The sequence below is a fragment of the Puntigrus tetrazona genome, chromosome 7, assembly GCF_018831695.1.
Source record: "Puntigrus tetrazona isolate hp1 chromosome 7, ASM1883169v1, whole genome shotgun sequence".
Lineage (NCBI taxonomy): Eukaryota > Metazoa > Chordata > Actinopteri > Cypriniformes > Cyprinidae > Puntigrus > Puntigrus tetrazona.
In genome coordinates this window covers 27,583,506-27,603,485 of record NC_056705.1, presented here as the reverse complement: position 1 = coordinate 27,603,485, position 19,980 = coordinate 27,583,506, and the positions used below count along the sequence as shown (strand labels likewise).

General features: G+C 40.2%; 1 protein-coding gene across 7 annotated transcripts in view; it reads left to right on the top strand.

Annotated features, from left to right (window-relative positions):
- The first annotated feature begins 2,701 nt into the window (after positions 1–2,701).
- Positions 2,702–19,980, top strand: part of brsk2b (BR serine/threonine kinase 2b) — a 110,728-nt gene continuing 93,449 nt past the window's right edge. For 3 of the 7 annotated variants that reach the window (XM_043245531.1, XM_043245529.1, XM_043245528.1), the window contains exon 1: positions 2,704–3,011. In XM_043245531.1, the coding sequence (XP_043101466.1) occupies positions 2,921–3,011 (91 nt within the window). In that variant the 5' untranslated portion in view covers positions 2,704–2,920. Of the gene's footprint in view, positions 3,012–19,980 lie in introns of all 7 variants that reach the window. The other 4 variants (XM_043245526.1, XM_043245525.1, XM_043245527.1 and 1 more) reach the window with 3 other exon arrangements.

The window sequence follows — 19,980 nt, the reverse complement described above, 5'->3', positions numbered from 1 at the left end:
GCAGAAACGCGAGACGTAAAAATCCACTTCAGTTACTCAGTCGCTCTGATTTTCTTTCACAAGAGAAGTTTTGTACGCCTTTATTACATTTTTCCCGTGGACTTTGCAAAAACGACACAACTTCTAGTGAAAGTCACCTTAGCTGAGCTAAAGGTTAATCATCAGAATGGAAGGTGAATGAAACTAAAGAAGCAGAGCGGAACAGTGAAAGACAGAAAGAGTAGCTTTCTGTATAGTTTCCTCTTCATGCTGAAATTCATCTTTAATACAATCTGTGAGCTGTGTGATTTCCGAAATATGCATAGCGCAGAACATAATGCTAAATGTATTGCATTTGCAGAGGCAGAACTAATTTATCATTGCTTGGTAGTATAAATCTGTTTCTGTTGGGATATATTTAGCAAATATTTATAGAAGAACATTAACCTAATATCCTTCCTGTCATGCCCGTCATTTGATTGAGTGAGTGAGTCAATATGAAATGCAGAGGTCACTAATTCCATGCAAATATGACAAGATGGGAAGCATTCACACACCACTAAATGGACTTTTATTTACATTAATGAACCCGATGGTGGCAATTTCTAAAAACAAATTATGTTGAAGGACAGCCATCTGTAATTAAGAGGCACATTACAATGCAGCGCTTGTATCAACTTAAAGCTGCATTTCAGGACTCTCGCAGCTGTTTAAGGAATAGGATGTTACTTCAATCACATCATATTTCATCATTCAAAACATCAAAAGTATTCGATACGGCTCCTTTTCCGACTGCTTTAACTTCAGTTGGAAAAAGCACTAAACTAATCAAACTTCAAGCAGGCGCTTATTCACAGAGATGGAGCTTTAGTGTACACATCTCTTCCAGTCCTTTAATATATTTGATTTTCTTTGAGCGCCGAGCATGTCCAGCCTTCATTTTAGACTGAACGAAGAGACCTGCCCACCCTGCCATTTCTATTTCACCCTTTTTTATTTAAACCTCTGAATATTTTCAACGAATGGACTGGAGAACGATCCGATTCCACGGAAGTGGGGTAGTTTATGTAATGTTTTACCCCGAACAGACTTCCTATTGTGTGAGCCATTGCTAAATGACGAAAGAAAATGTTGATTGATTTAGCTGTCTGGTTATGGCTTTAGAGGCTTAGACGATGATTTAAATTAAATGGGGGAAGGGGATGCATTTAATTAATGGGAATTTGTGCTTGTAAAACCCCTGTTGTTTTGGGCTCTACAGGTCAACCGGTATAGACCTGCCATTCATTGCACTAAGTGTCTGTCTACGTGTGAGAGAGATATTTAAAGGTCAGCCTCATCTGCCTTTTCGCTACATCTCCAGCTCTCTGATAAAAAATAAAGGCAGATGGTCACAACCACATTTGACCTCTGATTTAATCACATCAGAGTGTCCTCTGCTACTTGGAGCGTCAGACTGCAGAAATATATTGCTGTAACAATCGCTAAAACATGAAATCACACGTGTGACATGATGTTTTGGAATAACCCAAAAAATGAAGTCTCAGTTCTGCATAGCTCTTATCCGTAGAGAGACAGATGCTTGTTTACAAGTCATACTCTCAACAAGAGAGTTAAAAGGGAAAGGATGGAGAAAGGGAGGGTGAGAGATGAGATGATAAGATACAACCTGGCCAGATGTTCTGAGTGACTTCAAAGTCTTTAAGAAGCTCTGAAGTAAGTTACCTGGGAATATATTGAAACAAGGCCAAAATCTCTGCGGCACCTGATTCTCAAAGAGCAGCTAGGAGTCACGTGACCAGGTCAAAGCCAAAGGGTGTTTAATCTATATATGTGTTTTGAAAGTAATAACAAAATGAAAATGTACAGATAATGTAAAAAAAAATTACTTTTTCCTTCATTTTCTATAGAGTTTGCGACCCTGTTGCAAAAAAAAAAAAAATTTACATTTTAAAACTTACTTTGTATGGTTTTGCAAATTTCTAGGAGTAAACATTAAATAGACATTAAAATAGACATTAAAAATCAATAAAACTGACTGAATGGTTAACACAGTCAACTTAATTTGTGTAAGCACTGAAATAATGTAATGAATTTATTTAGGCCTACTCCCTTAATGCTGTGGAAATTATATTTTAATGTATATATTGAGTTGCATGCAAAACATGAAACGTGAACATCTGATATGTAAGATGATGTACCCATATTTTTTGTAACGATTCAAAAGGTTATGTCACAATTATTGATTGTCGAATTATTTTAATTGTTAAATACAATCAAGAAGGTCAGGACCTCTGCTCTTTGACCCTTCAGTCATAGGTGGGGGATGGAATATTTACCCGATGTGTTTCAAAACTATCTGCTGCTAGATAAATATGTCTTGTAAAAATGGGATTCGTCATGCTCTCTATATATATATATATATATATATATATATATATATATATATATATATATATATATATATATATATATATATATATATATATATATATATATATATATAAATTCTCGAACTTCTTAATAATCACTGCAACGCATGCATCAAAATAAAGGAGTTTTATAATGTCTCATATGATGCAGTATTAGGACACTGATTATTCAGTCCACGCTCTTCAGCCTCTATGATGAGAAACGTGTGTTATGAGCGCGCGCGCGCACGCAGGCGCAGGCTGAGCATCACACGCACGCGCGCGCACACACACACACACACACACACACACACACACACACTGCTGTGAGATTATCAGAGCGCTCGGCAGCAGAGAGAGAAAGAGGGAGACGCGGAGGAGAGCAGCAGCCCCACCGATCCTCAAGCGAGAGAGAGAGGCAGCGTCTGGAGCAAGAGCTGGGCGGGGAAATAACTGCGGTACTGAAGAAATACTTCACTGCCGAACTGCAGCAGTTTGTCGGCATCGCAACTTCGTCCGTGTGAAGCAAAATGTCATCGTCGGGAAAAGACAACAGCTCCCAACATGCGAATTACGTGGGACCGTATCGCCTGGAAAAGACGCTCGGCAAAGGACAGACAGGTTGGTCCTTTTGTGTGCTTGAGATCGGGGATGGTGACACGCGCTATCGCCGCCGCTCGATCATGACTGCGTGTTATGTGCGCGTTTGCGTGCGTTGACATGTCATTGTGTAGAGAGGTTTCCCCCCGCAGATTAAGGACCTTAGCCTACTTTTCTGGCCATCCGGTGAGATCTTATCAGTTGCGGAATGCTTTTTTGGGTGGTACAAGTTGGCGAGCGTTTGTATTTTCGCTCTATAAACGGAACTTGTCTTCGCAGATGACAGTTTGGCTTTGCGGCTCCGCTTTGCTTCTGCCTAATGCCGTTAATCCCGATTTGTCAGACAACGGGATGTGGTTCCGCTTGCAGGTCCCACCGCTGAATCCATTTGCCTCGTACGAGGGCTTTGACATCAGGGTACAGGTGGCCCTCGGATGCTGCTGATGCTGATGCTGATGCTGCTGCTGATGATGGGACGGTTTTGCTGCATCCGTGGTGCACCATGTGTTCGACCTGATTCCCTCCGCAGTCTGGTGGTGCTGAAGTTTGAGAAATCAAGTCTTGATTTAGTTTTGCTGCAGGCCACTGAAAGGTTGTCGGTTAATTTGAGCTGTTGTAATGATCAATAATCATCTAGGCTTCATATGACCGCGTGATGAATGTCAAAGACTGTTCTTATGTTCATTTCTGCTTATTGCTGTGTGACATGGGAGTGTGGGAGAAGTATCGATCTAGCAGCAATTTTTTTGTGCTCGGTGTTCTGTGGCCAGTGGCTTCTTCTGGTGTGGCTTTGGTAGAGAACAGTTATTGAGTCGATATCTCTGGCCAGACGTATCCAAGTGCCTGCAGCTGTTATGCAACACATGAACTGCAACTGTTAAAGTATAGATTGACTGTATTTTGAAGAACACGGGGGCCAGAGTTTGTAGTCATGTCTTCAGGCGTTTCCCATTAAAAGTATCCAGTAAGTCTGCGCTCTGTACACTCATAGCACAGGCATATAGATGAATTATTGACAATTTATGATGTATTATTAGCTCATGAAATGGTAATTTCAGCTTTGTGGCTTTTCGTTTCGCTTGACATTTATATGATGTCCTTAACACGTTTACATTGAGTCAGTAGGATGACTGAATATACAGTGTTTATGAAGCAGCAGGCAAATCATTTGTGTACGGTGTTCTGTTACCACAGAGATTCTGAAGTAACCAAGGAGCCGTCAGATAAAAAAAAAAAAACTGAGAACTGTGGGGTTGGTGGATCTTTTTTTAAGTGCTATGGATACCAGGAAAGTTGCTACTTGTGTTTAAATTATAGTTGATAATACCTGAGTAAATCTTTTTTTGTGATTGATGTCAACTAGAATACATGTCAAGGGAGGGTGCCAAATGGGTGGGTGTTGTATATCTGTGAATGTAGAACTACGTTTAGCCCCTTAATTCAGTGTATACTCTGACAGAGATTCTTGCTTGTGAGAAAATGGGTCAAAAATATTGATGACTCACCTTGGACTCATGGTAGTCTCTACATTTTTGTCCAGTAAGAATCTCCATGACCACCTGCTTCTGCCTAGCAACAGCTGTTAGAAGATCACGGTTCACAGCTATAATGGAAACTAAAGGGCTTTAGCTAGACAAAAATGGTCGGACAATCAACCCCTTAATATGTTTTGCTCCAGCTTCCTATTTCAATTAGAAAATACATTGTCCCATGAAAATAGCCTGCAATCACCAATTCATTCCAATTAAAGTGATGGTTTGCTCAAAAATGACAATATTGTCATTATTTGCCCAGCCTCGTTTCGTTTCACAACTGTGCAAATTGCTTTCTTCCGTGGAACACAAAAAAGTTATTCTGAAAAATCTCTCAGTGGGTCTGTGAAATGGAAGTCACCAAAAATTTAAAACATCTTCTTTTGCGTTCCTCAAAAGAGAAAAAGTTATTTTAAGAATATTAAGAATTTTCATTTTTGCCTGAGTCACGCCGAGTTATGGTCAGATTCCTCAGTTAACCCAACAGTACGCAACCAGTGCTAACAATGTGTTTATATGACGTGATGACTGTAAGTACATGCATTGCTTGTTCAACAGTAGAGACGGCCCGCACTGTTCATTTGCGAATACGATGTTCTGTCGGCAATTAAACTATTGGCACCACTTCTTAAAATAAATCCTTTTGTAGCCCGTGGTTAGAAGAGCGGGCTGCTTCTGACTGGTAAGCGGAGGGTATTCCTGCTCGTTCTGCTGCCGTTGGCATGGCTGCTGAGAGAATGCTGCACAATAAACGCCGCTTCCCAGTGCTGCCGCTGCAGAGGAGAGCCCATATGTCATGAGAGAGACTCACACAGAGAAAGAGGAGCTTGGGGGAGGGGTAGGGATAGATGGGAAGGGGGGTGGGTTTGGGGATGAGGAAGAGAGAGAGAGAGAGAGAGAGTTCTCAGAGCTAAAGCGGGACCCCCATGGGAAACGGCAAAAAGGACGCTCTAGTTTAATTTACCCCCTCCCTCACCTCCCCAAATCAAAACGGATGTACGTGCCTGTATTTTTGCCTCCCCTGTTTCTTTGTGATGCCTCAGCCATCGCACGTAGCATCCTCGCCGCCCGAGTCAGTCGAAAGTAGGCAGAGGAAGATTACAGGAGATCACTGGCTGAGACAGATTGGACTGTGGCAGTGCTAGCGAAAAACAATAACGTTGCAACAATAACTGCTTTATGAGACTCACGCAGTTACTGTGTGTTTTCTTCCGCTAATTCGTTCTGTTCGTATCCCCACTACTCTACTTATACCCTCCTCTTCTCCTTCCCTCACTCTGGCAGGGAGTCCCAGAGGAGGCCTGTTAATGAAGCGGCGGAGTACCTGAATCACGCACACTGTCACGGTCAGAAACGGAGCCCTCTCGCTGGTTCAGGGTTAGATGGCTTGTACGGGCAGGCTCCATGCAGAGCTGTGTTAGAGCCCCAGGCCTCCGCTGCACTTCCAGCGTGGACATGGAGATAATCAAGCTATATATACACACTACCTCAGGGCCAGCGAGTGTCCGTTACTGCAGAGGCGCTGGTGCAAGGCGGATATGAAGCGCTGCTGGCAGAACCACATAAAGTGTGGTCATTTTGCTGCAGTGCACGTAGGGTTCATTTCAATCCAAGGTAGTGCTTCTGCATACAGTATATGGGACGCCATTGCTTCTTGTTGCTAGAATGTAGTGTAGAAAAGGAGATTTTTTGCACTAGAACTAATCTAACTGTTAACAGGACTAAACAGAAGTGTGAAAGTAATGTCTACCATTGTTGGAACAAACAGATAGTGTTGCCCTAAACTCAGTGTGTCTGTGCCAGACTTCTTGAGATGCTCAAACAGAGATATGTTTTTGAAATAACTCAGCCCACGAATGAGTTGTTTCAAATACTATGGAATTTACTATGGAATGTAAATTATGCAATTTGTTTTGAAATATTTACTAGTCATATGCGATTATTCTCCGGTTTTAAGGCATAGTAAACCCCAAAATTAATGTTATTATTGTTAGCTGACCTTCACGCCGTTCCAAACCTGTATATAGCTGACTTGCATATTTTAGTTTTAAAAAGCAGCGCATTAAATAAGGGGGAAAAGTTGTAGTTAATAGCGAATAAGTATTCCCTTATCTAAAGTTGTACCAGAAAGCCAAAGGTTATTTATTAAATGCCACATGTGTACTTTAAATACAGTGGTCTGTAATATCAGAATGGATCTGTATTATCTAATTGGTTTCTTTGATTAATGGAGTGAGGTTATTGTTTAAAATAATATAGTTAGGAGGGGAAAATTTAATTACGTTCTAAGAAACAACATCTTCATCGGCACAAAGAATGTTTTGTTTTTAGCCTGAAAAGCCTGTTTGAAATGTCAGCTGTTGACTGTCTTGCTGGGCTGACTTTGTGAACAATTTGTCAGTGTGTTTCTGTCTGAGGGGGTTGCAGTCTCCCAGACATATTCCAGCCTTCAGTTGGCTCTCATTTAGTAAGTGCTGGATAGCAGTGGTTGGTTGTCATGGCTGCGCCCCCTTCCCACAAGCCTTTTCTCACAATGGCCATGCTTTCCATCTTAGAGATCAGAGGCAGACAGCAACAGTCCTCGTAGCCCCTCTTTCCCACCCTTGATTTATGTAGATTACATTCAGTCTCTGCTATTAACACTGGAAGATGTACACAGAGGAATCTATGGAAGAATACGCAGCCTTTGCGTCATACGCGATAAATTAATCCTTCAGAAAAATGTTGAAGGAATGTGCGCAGGAATGATTGGTAAAGCAGTGCTGATTACGCTGATGGGCTCTTATGTGGGATTAGGTGTATTTCTCATTCAAGGATGGAGTGAACTGTCAACATTTTTTTCCTTACAATTAAACGCATATATTGTATATTTATTGATTTATTGCTCGTTCTTGTCACTCCGTCTTTACTCTGAATGCTTCCTTGGGCCTTGGAAACATTTCTGAGAGATTCCATGTTTTCCCTGCAAGTGTTCTGCGGTCAGGCGCAATGAGAAATATACGTTTAGATGTGTTAGTACTGTTATTGTGGATTATTGTATTTGTGAAATTGAGTTGAGAATGTAATGTATACGTAGACCAAAAACTAAAGCTAAGTATTTAACTGCTGAACACACGTGGCATTAAGCCATAGCCTTCAAGGCAGAACAGATGGGCCAAACTTCTAATCTGACAGATTTAAGTTAACATTATATGCCAATTAAGGTCCCACCTTTATATTAGGTGGCATTAACTACTACAGTATGTATTTAATTTATATAGTTGTTTATATAGTTGATACGATGTACTTATTGTGTACATACATGACTTTACATCATATTTTTGTATTTTGTAATTACATGAATAATTAAAGTGTTGACCTGTCCTTTACACCTTAACCCACCCTCAAAACATATCCATACTAAGTGTTTTTGAATACAGTATGGATTTTTTTTGACGTGAGTACATGCTAGTTAAGGCCACCTAGTGTACAGTGGGACCCCAATTAATAGTAACTTTAGGACCTAACTCTGTACTTATGTGTACATTTGTTACGATTGGGGTCAAATGTCCCTTAAGTGGATTTGGTATAATTTCAGACACAATTACTCTATGAAAAACAAACTGAATATTATAAAAGTATTGTAGCTATTTTTTAGCATTAAAAAAGCGGTATGTGTGTACAATACATTTTAATATTATTAATATTATTAATTATAATACATTTTACACGAAAGCAAAACGTGTGAAAAAGCTCTTTCAGAGAGAAAACTGCAAGCATTAGATAAAGGTGTTATCAGTGCCAAGATCATGGGTTCATTTCACAGCAAACTGAACATGCATAGATCGATAAAAAAGTGCACCTTATTTGCAATTAAGATTCTTAGGATAAATGACCCTAAACTAAGAAAAATATCATAGGTTGACCAATTTTCCATCAACTCAAGAATGAAAACGTAATGAAAGTGCTATTTTATCTTCTGTTTTATGCATTTCCTATTGCATTTGGTAGTTAGTAGTCCGTGGCAGGTGGTGTTGGGGGAGGGGCATTCACTTTCTAGAGAGCAATTGATTGGACTAAAAATCCGTGCAAGATGAGTCATCAATGTGATTTCCAGAATGTAAAGACTATAAACTTGAAATGGACATATTTACTGTAAGTGAATTTTGTCAATGTTTAGTAGTACACCAGTTAATGATCCCAAAGCGGACTCCACGCTATTAATGACAAGACTTATAGTGTGAGTCTGTTCTCAAAAGCAAGTTTCTCTTCTTTTTTTGGTGGTCATTTGTGCAGACAGAAATTAAGCTGTTTCGTTTACGCCGCTCACATTGTCTGTGGCATGGTGCTGTACATTGCATTGTGTAGTTTTAGTAGTCCCTTCCCCCTTCCCCACTGCAGAAAATTGCTCCCTAGTGCCTGATGCAGCTGTGAAGCCTTTTATCAGAGAAACACAGCAGAGACCCTTAACTCCTGGTGTTGTCCCTTCAATGTTCCTCTCTCTATCTCCATCACACCACCTCTGTCAGCAGCGTCTTCTACCTCTGCTGCCTTACAGTGAATGCCTGGTATCTGCTCTTTACACAACCTCTGAAGGTTTTAGCTTGAGGGCGTTGACAACCCCAAGGCTTGACGATCCCAACTCTCGTCTTGGGTAGTTCTAATGTGACTTGATTTGTGAATTCATCTAATCAGAAATGTGACAGCCAAGAGAAATAATTACACGAATGACAACCTTACTATAGACTGGTGTGTATATATGAGTATCTTGAAATGCTACCAGTACATCTGCAGTGACACGGGAGTCCAAACAGTGGGCAACCGCTCAACAGATGGACTAATTCTGGGTTTAATTAGGATAGACGTTTAGCCCGTAGCTCATCTAAAGCGCTCTGGTGCTTATGTGCGAGTTTAAGTCAAAACAGAGACTGCAAGCACAGATTAATGGGAATATACTGATAATACACAGAACAGGGAGAGAGAGGAAGCAGAAGGGGTGAAATAAGTAAAAGGTGCAGAAATAGATGTGTAGGGAGAGAGCAGTATGAGAGACAGTTTGAGTGGAATAGATTGTAGAGAACCGGAGATAAACATACAGAAAGAAACAACCAAAAAGCATTAATTCACTCTCATGTCATTTCAAACTAACACAAGATTTTTTTTTTTTAACCCTCTAGTGATTTCTGTCTCTTCATTGAAGGTCCATGTAACCAAAACTTTGTAAATGTTATTTGTATGAATCAGGCAGTTCAATCCTAGTCTTCTCAAAAGTCACAGTCACTTTATAGGCTGAACAGGTTAAATGTAGGCTTTTTTATTTGTATTTTTTTACATAAAACATTGATGAACGCTCATATATAAATCTCATCACATAAGGTCAACTGCAACTCAAAATGCATATTTGATGCATCGCATTACAACAGACCTCATTGGCTCTTTGCACATCAAACAAGCTTGTTAGAGCACATCAAATATGGTAAACAGAAGCTCAGTCTTGACCAGTGTTCAAGAGAGAATCACAACAGATCAAAATTTCATTCACTGATAATCTTCCACTCCAGTGAGCTGTTAACAGTTGTGTCTGGGTCATTGAGTCCAGAACCAGATGAGTCCAATTTGTGAACATTTTGTGAACTGGTTGTATAATTAATTAAAATGATCCAACTACCAAGGACGATTCATTCATGATACAAACATGGGCGCTTTCAGTAATTTATGATTTCCTTTGTTTTTTGTTTTGTTTTTTTAGCCTATTACTCTGTTATATTACATAGAAAATTGAAAACTGAAAAAATGCATTAGCATGAATCATCTTTATGATGCATTTTGTAGCCTGAGAGACCCAGCCTTCATTTACTATACTGTATATAAACATATTGAAAACAGTGTCCAGTATATTCTTTAGAAATGTACCATTTATATTCACTGAATGGCGCACGGGCGAGTAAACAATGACAGAATTCATTTTAGGTGAACAATTCCTTCAAAAAGCTGCAATTTTTGTATTACTGCAAAAAGATAGCACACGTTCAAGCACACTCACCAAAAGAACACGTCAAACTCGCCCAGTTACAAATGATTGAAGGCTAAACAAGCAATTTTATCACAAAGCACGCTGAAAATAAAAATTACAATACTGCGTTACAATACAAAATTATTCATTCATTATTTTCTTTGGGTGCCATTGTGCTTGTACTGTATGAATGAAATGAGGTGCCATGTCATTTTGTACGCATGATTGATTGGTAAAGAACCCACAAGGGGTGAATATCCTGTCCAGATGGTGGGGTTTGGTCAGGCTGTGTCATTAGTCAGGTGGTTGTTGATGCTTGATGGCCCATTTATTCGTAACCGAATGGTTTCAGCTTTCTTTTACTCGAGAGTAAATTAGAGGGGAGAACGTACATGTGAAAATGAACAGGGTTTGAGAGAATGTGTGTGTGTGCATCCAGCTTATAGACTACCTGTTTCACACTTACACTGAGTATTAATAGTGTGGCGGTACTACATCATTTCAGCCAATCACTGCCTGCGCAGCTCAAACCCAGCAATAGAATAGCTACACGCATCTTTTTCCTTCTGTCTAAGACAAGTTGAGGGTTTCTATGGAAACCGGGGGAGGCTCTGTGCAATTTTTATACATATGTTTTCTGGACGGCTGTGCCGCATGGTTCCTCGGCCTTGCCTGGAGGGTCCAGCTATTGATTGTAGCTTCTCTGCCTGAGCTATTAGAATGTGAATGAGGATCTCCCCCATCTCTTAATGTGTGCTGAATAATGCCTTTCAAGGCTGAATTTGAGCTTGGACCTTGTCTGATATTATCTGTAAGCTCATAATTTCACACATAATGGCTGGATCTTCACCGATGGGACTTTTCAATGGCCAAAGGTTCCTGTATAAGTGAACATACAGTTTAATCTCTGTGTGCATTTTCAAGCCTCAAGCGGTCGGGAGACCTGGAAGTCTTGCCTATGAAGTGTCCAGACACGTTCACACTTTGTCACACTGTAATTTTCATGTTCATCTGTCAAACTGTCATATCGGTGGTCTAATAATAGCTGTTTTGTTTTGCATGTAGCGGACCGTCTCATGGGAGCGCTGTGTTGAGATCACATGATCAGCCAAATATTATTTGCTTTATCTTGCTGACTGCTTGGTTATTATATGTTCGCTTAAGAAATTAATGAATCATGTCATTTATTCAATTCCTTGTGTTGCATAACAATTTGTATCTGTCATTCAGAAAGTTCATTCAGAAAGGAGAATGCTGTTGTGTCTTTCCAGTCCTGTATGACTTACTTCTGTTGAACATAAAAGAAGATATTTTGAGAAATGCTGCAGTGTGTGAAAGTTACTGTTTGGACCACATCCTTCAAAATATATGCTTTTATGTTACACAAAAGAGAGAGCATCAGGTTTTGAACGACATGAGAGTACGTGATAATGGAGTTTACATTTTTGGGAGAACTGAGCCTAAGACTAAAAAAAAACAATTTTGTATATCACTGCATAGGTCCAAGACTATTGATATTGGCCAGTGCAACATAAACCTAAAACAACTTGAGCGCACCTTTAAATAGACGAAAACCTAAAAGAAAAATGAGCACATTATTGCTACTGAGGAGGCTTTAGAAGCACCGAAATTAATGGCGAAAGTGTTTTCAGAGATTAAATTTAGAAATCAGTGGGAAATCAGAACAAAGGCTGCTTATTTTGACACCAACACAATACAGGGAGAGGGAGACAGAGAAAGATAGAAGAGTTATTTATAATGTAAGCGTTCCTCTCCAACATTTCTTTGAATGTTTCTCCGTGCAAACGCAGGTTACGCACGCTATTTTTCAGTGCTTTCATTAGTTTGCCTGTGGCACTGCCTCATTAATTCTCTGCCTTTCAATGTAGCTTGTGTTAATATAGTTGTAATGAAATATTCAGCCGTTTCTCCATGAGGAATGTATGAGGTTTGTTGCTCTACAGGGATCTATCACACACATAGTTCAGACAGCATAGCCATTTTCTACTATTATTACAAATTTGAATGTAGCTGTTAAATGGGTTTACAGGCATGTTTTGCACATGATCACTGCTGAGGTATGAGCATAAAACAAGCAAGATTCTGGGAAAATCTGCCAGCATGTGTTCTTGAGGACACTGGAGTCAAGCTTTGGTTGCCTCCACAGCCGAACTATCGTGAGATAGTGTCGATGTGTTACTACCACTGTAATTAATTACACTTTACAAGTGTTATGCGTGACACGGACACAGTAATATGTCACCAGACTTGCTTTATTTGAGCTATGAAAGCTAATGGCCTGCAATAATTTGTGCAATTGACAAGAAATTATTAATCCGTTTCCATTTCAAGTAGCCCTGCTCCTGTAGTGACTTTTCTCATGCTTGAATGAGCTTTGTGTTGTAAATGACATCATGTGACCAGCCCCTCATGTCCATATAACCTGGAAACAGCCAATGAGAGGTCCCGCTAACTAGATAACTGTGTCAACATAAATCATTGTTATTGATATATCCTGGCACATCATAGGCCCGGCATACAGTTCAGATACTCTTTTTTTGTCCCATTTACCCCCATTAGACGCTAACATAATCCATTCATGGAGTAACTAGAAGTACACCCATATTACAATCACACACACACACACATGCACGCGAAGGAAATTGGTCATTCTGCATCTGTTTTCAAATATGTTAAAAACACTGCAAGAGATAGCAGCGCACCGCCTCGGGCTACATCGGGGTTGTGATCTCTCCACCATGTCAAGACCCCTCACACCCCGTAGGATACACACAGATGGCCTCACAACTGCTTGTGCGCCGGTCTCGTGTCCGCGCATGCGATTCTCCGCAGCTTTTAGCCTCTGCGCAGGATTTTGATCAAGTGGCATAATCAGATTAGGGAGGTGGGGAGAGGGTGCACAGACATTATTTTCACTTTGACTGCAATGATGACAGGTACTGCCACAGGCATGTTGAGAGAGAGACAGTTTGGTTGCGAGCTAATTCCTCTGTCTGTGTGTGCGTGTGTGTGTGTGTGTGTGTGTGTGCGTGCGTGCGCGCACCGGGGTCTTTCTAATTTAGTTGTGCTCTGGACTGAGGCGGCTCAAGGAGTGAGGCTGTGTTACTGCATTACAGCACAGCAACTGTTGCCAGACGTGTCTCTGTGGAGATGGTGCGGCACACATGCTGAGCACATCTGGCTTGGGTGAGTGCTGCCTGGTTCAGCATGGCAACAGCATCACACAGCCCTGCAGACCGTCACAAGGAGGGGTCAGGGCCTGCTCTGAGCTCAGATTGTACCCTTCACACTGAATGCCGATCTGCTGCCTCTTCTGTATTCATTTTTGAGTTGAGAGTCAAGAGGCGATTGATATGCTGATCTAATTTAGGCCATTACTGTTTTGTTTTATCGTCGACACTGACTTATTAAACAATGAATTGTTTATTATTAATAACCTGTATAATTGATGACAGTTGTGATTACTTTGGGGCATAGTGTTTCTCCTTATTGTCTGCTGTGAGTGTCGCTGATATGTAGTTTCATAAGGGTGTGCATCTCTGGCCTGTGTTTGAATGCAAGTGCATTATTGCTTTTTTGCGTGGTTTTATATTACCCATATTACGCTTGTGCAGTCCAGTATTATTTTCTCCCTGCATTAGCCGCAGAGTGCTTTATGAGAGATATTATTTTCAGCTGTACGGTTTATGCTGAGGAAGAAAAACCCTTTATTTCGGTACATTACATGTGGGCATCTTCCTCTGCTTTCAGCCCCGTCACTATGGTTACAGCAGTGTTTGACTATATATGTGTGTGTGTGTGTGTGTGTGTGTGTGTGCATGTTTTGATTTTATATGTTTAATGGATTGGGATTTTCAGCAAATAGCAGAAATAAAATAGCATTTTAAACAGAGAAAATTACATTTACAGTTCCTAATACTGACTGATTGCTTGTCCGTGATGTATACGGATAATGGAGTCTTTCTCAGCTTCACTTGCACAAGAAAATTTCTGTTGGAATATTTTGATTATGCATGCCTCATGTAGCTAACCTATGGCAATAATCTTATTTTTTTGTTTTATTTAGCAAGGGCACATCGAAATAATCAAAAGTGACACTTTATGATGTTACAAAAGATTTCCATTTCGCATAAATTCTGTTCTTTTGAACTTTCTATTCATCAGAGAATCCTAAAAAAAAGTGTTGTGTTTTCCACAAAAATAATAAGCAACGCAACTGATTTTAACGTTGACAGAAATGTTTTTAAGCACCAAATCATAATTATAGAATGATGTCTTACCCAATTTTTTTTATCTGCACATGACGTCTGAATATGCTCAGAAACATCACATTAGGAAACAGATTATTGTAGCGAACATTAACAATGTACATACTTTAACATTAATGACCTAAAAATATTGAAATACAGGGCAAGGATGAGCACATCCTGTATTTTCACATGTAGATATTCTGATTTCATGTCTACAGGAATATTCCAATAGTGTCCAACTTGAAAATGAAAGGCATGTAAACGTGGTCAATCGTAGATTGCAATTACATTGATGCAGATTTAAAGTATTAGGTATGTTTGGTTGGGTAGCTGGCAGAAAGCAGGTCATGTTGCCCCACTGTGTAACCGGCTGACCAGATGAGGGGGTTTGGGGATTAGTCAGGCCCCCCACAGCTGCAGCCACAGCCTTGAGTAGAACAGATGGCCGTCTGCATGTTAAGGCAGTCACCCCCACCACCACAACACACATGCACAAACATACAACATATGACAGAGACATCGTTGTGACATTGTGCTATGCACAACTATTATCTCCATTATTCATGTTGCGTGATTATGTAATGATTTGATTGTACATCGTGGTGTTGACTGATCCCCGGCCGGCACTTGGAGACACTCAGCAGACGCTCTGAGCTGGGCAGTGTCACTTTGCCTGTGGCTCAATGCCAAACAGATTCAAGGGCGTCATACTCCTTTGCTGGATGTGGTGAGGGGTCAGATTCACTCGCACCTTTGACGCGTTTGCTTTGAAACATGCAGAACTTGAAATACAAAAGAGTTGTTTTGTGTGTACCGTTTCTGTAGCTCATTATGATCATTTTGTTGTTCAAAATAGGCTGTTTAAAAATGAGAGCAAGGGCACGTGAATTGAATTGTTGATATTATTTCATAATTTAGCTGTTTGTGTTTAGCAAATCAGGTACAGGACGTACTGGATGTTCTGTAATGATGAGAGCATAATGAAATATTATTCGTTACCTTTCGCCAATGAATTGCATGTATATGCCGTGCATATTTCAGAAATGGCCTGCGGTGTTGAAACTGAACTGGTGGTATGAATCTGACCTCTCTCGCTGAGCAAGCAGCACATCACCAGCACTTGATGGATGATTGGCCATATTTCCAGAATAATCAAAGACTAACGAGGTAACAATCGCGCATTACGTCATTTTTTTGGATGACATCCCAGATTTCCGAAGACCCCTGTGTAAAAGCACTCCCACCCCCCAGCTTTCCATCTCCCTCTTTGTCTGTTTCTCGTTCTCCCTCCATCTTTCTCCCAGCGCTTCCTTTGTGTTTGGCTGGAGAGCATGCCTGCTGGAGGGGGTCTATGACTCATAGTAGAGCAGGACTGTATTTTTAGCACTGATTCACCCCTTGCCATGGTGCTTCCTGTGAGGAATATGAAAACCCATGAAGCGCATTTTTCGTATCTCCATTATCAAGCATCATTTAACAGGTGCTAGCCGCACATTTACAGAACGCAGAGGGGGAGCATGGGAATAAATTTTAGGAAGCTTGAACTTTTTACATCTCGGGACGGTTTTAGAAACAACTTTGCAATTCATTCCATCTATTTTTGCCATTGCAGTGAGGAGGAACCGAAAAAGGAAGCCGATGTTGTGACATAAACGACTTGCTTTTTGACCCTTTCACTTTTGATGTGGTTTGGCTCTCGTTCTTTACTCTCTCTTACTCTCTCTATTTCCTTCTTTCATTGTTCGGCTAAACTCGGTTTTGGATTAAAGCCGATTAGCATAGGCTCTGATTGCGGCGTGCTGTGCCGCCTTCCCCCATCTTTCTTTGTGCTGCCGTCTTGCACCTCCCAAAATAGTGTGGAAAAAATGCAGCGTAAGTAGATTTAGCAAAAAAATGGGGCAAATTTTATGCATGGATATGCAACAATCAACACAATCTGGACAATGATGAAGCTGCTGTTTTTAGCCATTAGGAGTTTTTACCACCTGCTGTACACCCAGCGAGGCCCTCCTCTGACTGTCAGCCCCTGGAGCGAGAGTGGCCTCAATTTAAGCAAATGGAGAGCCAGAAGTACCATTGATGTTTAATTCCCCTTGTGGCCGGTCAGTCATAATTTGCTTATGGTGGATTTCCACAAAGCTTTTTGTACGAATATACTCTAAATACAAAGTAGAGTATGCTTGAATTGCTCTCTTGTCAAAGAGCTATAGACATTTCACAAAACATATTAAAACACTAGGCCCTACACAAACTGGAAAGCAGCGATTTTTTTTTCTTATGCTAATTAGACAATATGGTAAATATTCTTATTCTAATTAGACAATATGGTAAATATGTAAATAATAAAAAAGCACTTTTAGTAAATGCTTGCACTTATGAAAACGAAGTATGCTTAATTGTACTAAATGTGTTATAGTGTGCTTCAGATGCTAATAGTGTATTTCTAAAAAAAAAAAACTAATTAAAACCCCCCCAAAAAAACAATAACTGTACTTTGCAGAAAATGTATTCCTGAAATTAAGGGCCACTTTTTGGAACTTGTTTACTTGAGTTAAGCTCCGTACACACCAAGGATAACTATAAAGATAACAATAAAGATAACGATATTAGGGTCCACACCAGCGGACAATATCGTCTGTTTATTCTAAAGCCCAATGATTACTTCTGCATCAAACCTATGTCGTAGCCTACGCAGAGCGCACAGGCCTAGACTGTACCCTACGCCGTACCTGACGTGCACCTCTTCACAGATTGCGCTCTGATTGGTCTGCTAGAAGCCCTCGCTCCATAAGTACTTAAGTTTTGTCTGTTTTTATGAGCACTATAATATATTTCAATGTTAAACCTTATATAAAATAAAACAAAGCAAAGAACAAGTTTCTGGTCATTTATTATACTACGTAGCATTATGCATTAGTAGTTGATACAATGCTGATATGAAAAGAATGTCATCTTCTCCTTTTCTGTTGTTGTCTTCCTTTTGTAGTTTTAAATAACGATTTAAATACTTATTTGCCGCTGTCGCAGCTATACGCTTCTTCTACAAGCAGTTTTTTTCCTTGGCTTTTGCCGTGGTACTGCGGGTTTTTAGCAATAACATGCCTGTGACGCTGCAGACTAGTGGTCCGCGTGTGTAATGCAGGTCGATACGGACGACAACGCAGAAGTATAAATTATAACTGACACGTAACCTTTACGCCGTAGGTCCAATGCATAGTATAAATCAGCCTTGTTTAAATAGAAATTCCATTAAACATCGCATTTATCATACAGTTAAAGCAAATGAAATAGCATGCAGTTATTGTAAATATGTTCTTTTAAAGTATATTATTTTTGATTGCATGTCAACATTAACTTTTGGCTGTATGTTAAGTTAGCATTTTTAATCAGTACATTTACATTCTATAATAAAGCTACATCATTTTTTAAACTATAGGCTTTAGTTGAACTAATACTACCATGAGATATAATTCTGTACTGTTTTGTTGAAATGAATATTTTTATGTTTGATTCTCTGTTGCCTTATGATAGATTCTTGCTTCAGCTTTCTTCTGTTATACACCTGCCTTGCAGATCAAAACTCATCCAAGCAAATGCAAAAGAAATGTAAAAAAACACTCTGAAGCGACGCCTCTGAGAAAGAAAAGAAGACAGGACGCCCCAGAGTGAGAGCTTGCTGAAGAATGAGCGTTCTTTACAAATATCATTCATGGTCGTATGTTAACGCCTCTGTCAGTGTCTGTGAAGAATAAAGCCATTTCATGGTGAATGCGTGGCTATGGCAGGAATAAGGAGGGAGACTGTCAGGATTCATTGATTTTCAAGAGAGTGAAAAACATCAACAACAGGCTTATCACAAAGCCATTTAGCCCTGACTATGAGAGACTGAGCTGGAGAGAGACGTTGGATCGCAGGGCATATTTCCTCAGACGGGGAGGGGGTTGTGCTATTATAGCATTAGCTTAAAGAAACTTCTAGTGATTGAACATGTCTTAAAAATGGGAATGAAATTCATTTACTGCTTAAAAAAAAAAAAAAACTTCTAAAAAGCCATTTTGGCCCTTCTACTCGGGCTAGTCAATTAAGACGCACTGAATTGATTATGTGCCCTGCAGGTTAATAATAGTGGGTTTTAGCTTGGCAGACGTATGAAAATGAAAATGGAAAAGTAAAATCTAAATACTTAAAATTGTGCCTTTAGGGACTAGTAGATTTTTGGCCGATATTAGGCGGTATCTTGATCAAAAGACCCGCGAATATGGATTTTTTTTTTCTTTTTCTGAAGCTTATGGACTTAACCCACTGGTGTCTGCCGCACCAGGGAATCAGGAACACGGCGCTGTCTGTGGCTTTGTCTGTGGATATCCAGTAAGAGTATTAGCGTCGGACTTCTTGCGGCTTGTGCAGTCGTAATATTTTTTTCACATCTGCCTCCATGAACCGCCGTTTCCTCTGCGAATCCCCTAGGTTCGTATTATAGATGGGGGGTGGTAGCTCAGATATGCAGTGCGAGGAAACGTACCAGCGTGGCATGCATTTATTGGCACACCACAGTAGCTGCGTTTCATTCATCTCTAATGTATGATGTCATAGAGCTTCTCAACGCTGCCATTGGCTTGACACTTTTCACATGTGTAATGATTACAGCAGTGCGGTAACAATGGAAGCCTGTTCGTGAAGTGTGATCCCTTATACAAAGTGTACCATCACTCCCAGTATAATAGTAGTGCTGTTCAAACCCTGTGATGCTCGGAGCTCATGCGCTGACACATTGAAAAGTGTGTGTTGTGTGAGATGTGGGATGCTGCTTTTGTAATACTTTGTATGCTTTGACATTTCGTGTTTCCAGCCCTTCAATCTCACTTTCGTTGCTGTAGATCAGTGGTTCTCAAACAATCGATGGCCCGTAGAGGATTTCTAGCGGTCTGTTGAGTTGACTGGCTGATTCACACTCATAATAATAAATGCATATAAAGGGTAAAGTGTTTCTGTTGTTTCACTGCTATACCGTATCTGACGATTTTAAGGTGCAGTTGTATCGGTGAAATCTTTGCTAACTTTTGAGGTTAAGAAACGCTGCTCACATAAAAGTCACTTAGGTTTCAAACCAAGCAGGTTTCATTTGGTCAACTTAACCATCTTAAAAATCCTTCACCCTCATGCAAAATACTCGTTTGTGTCAATGAATCCAAAGT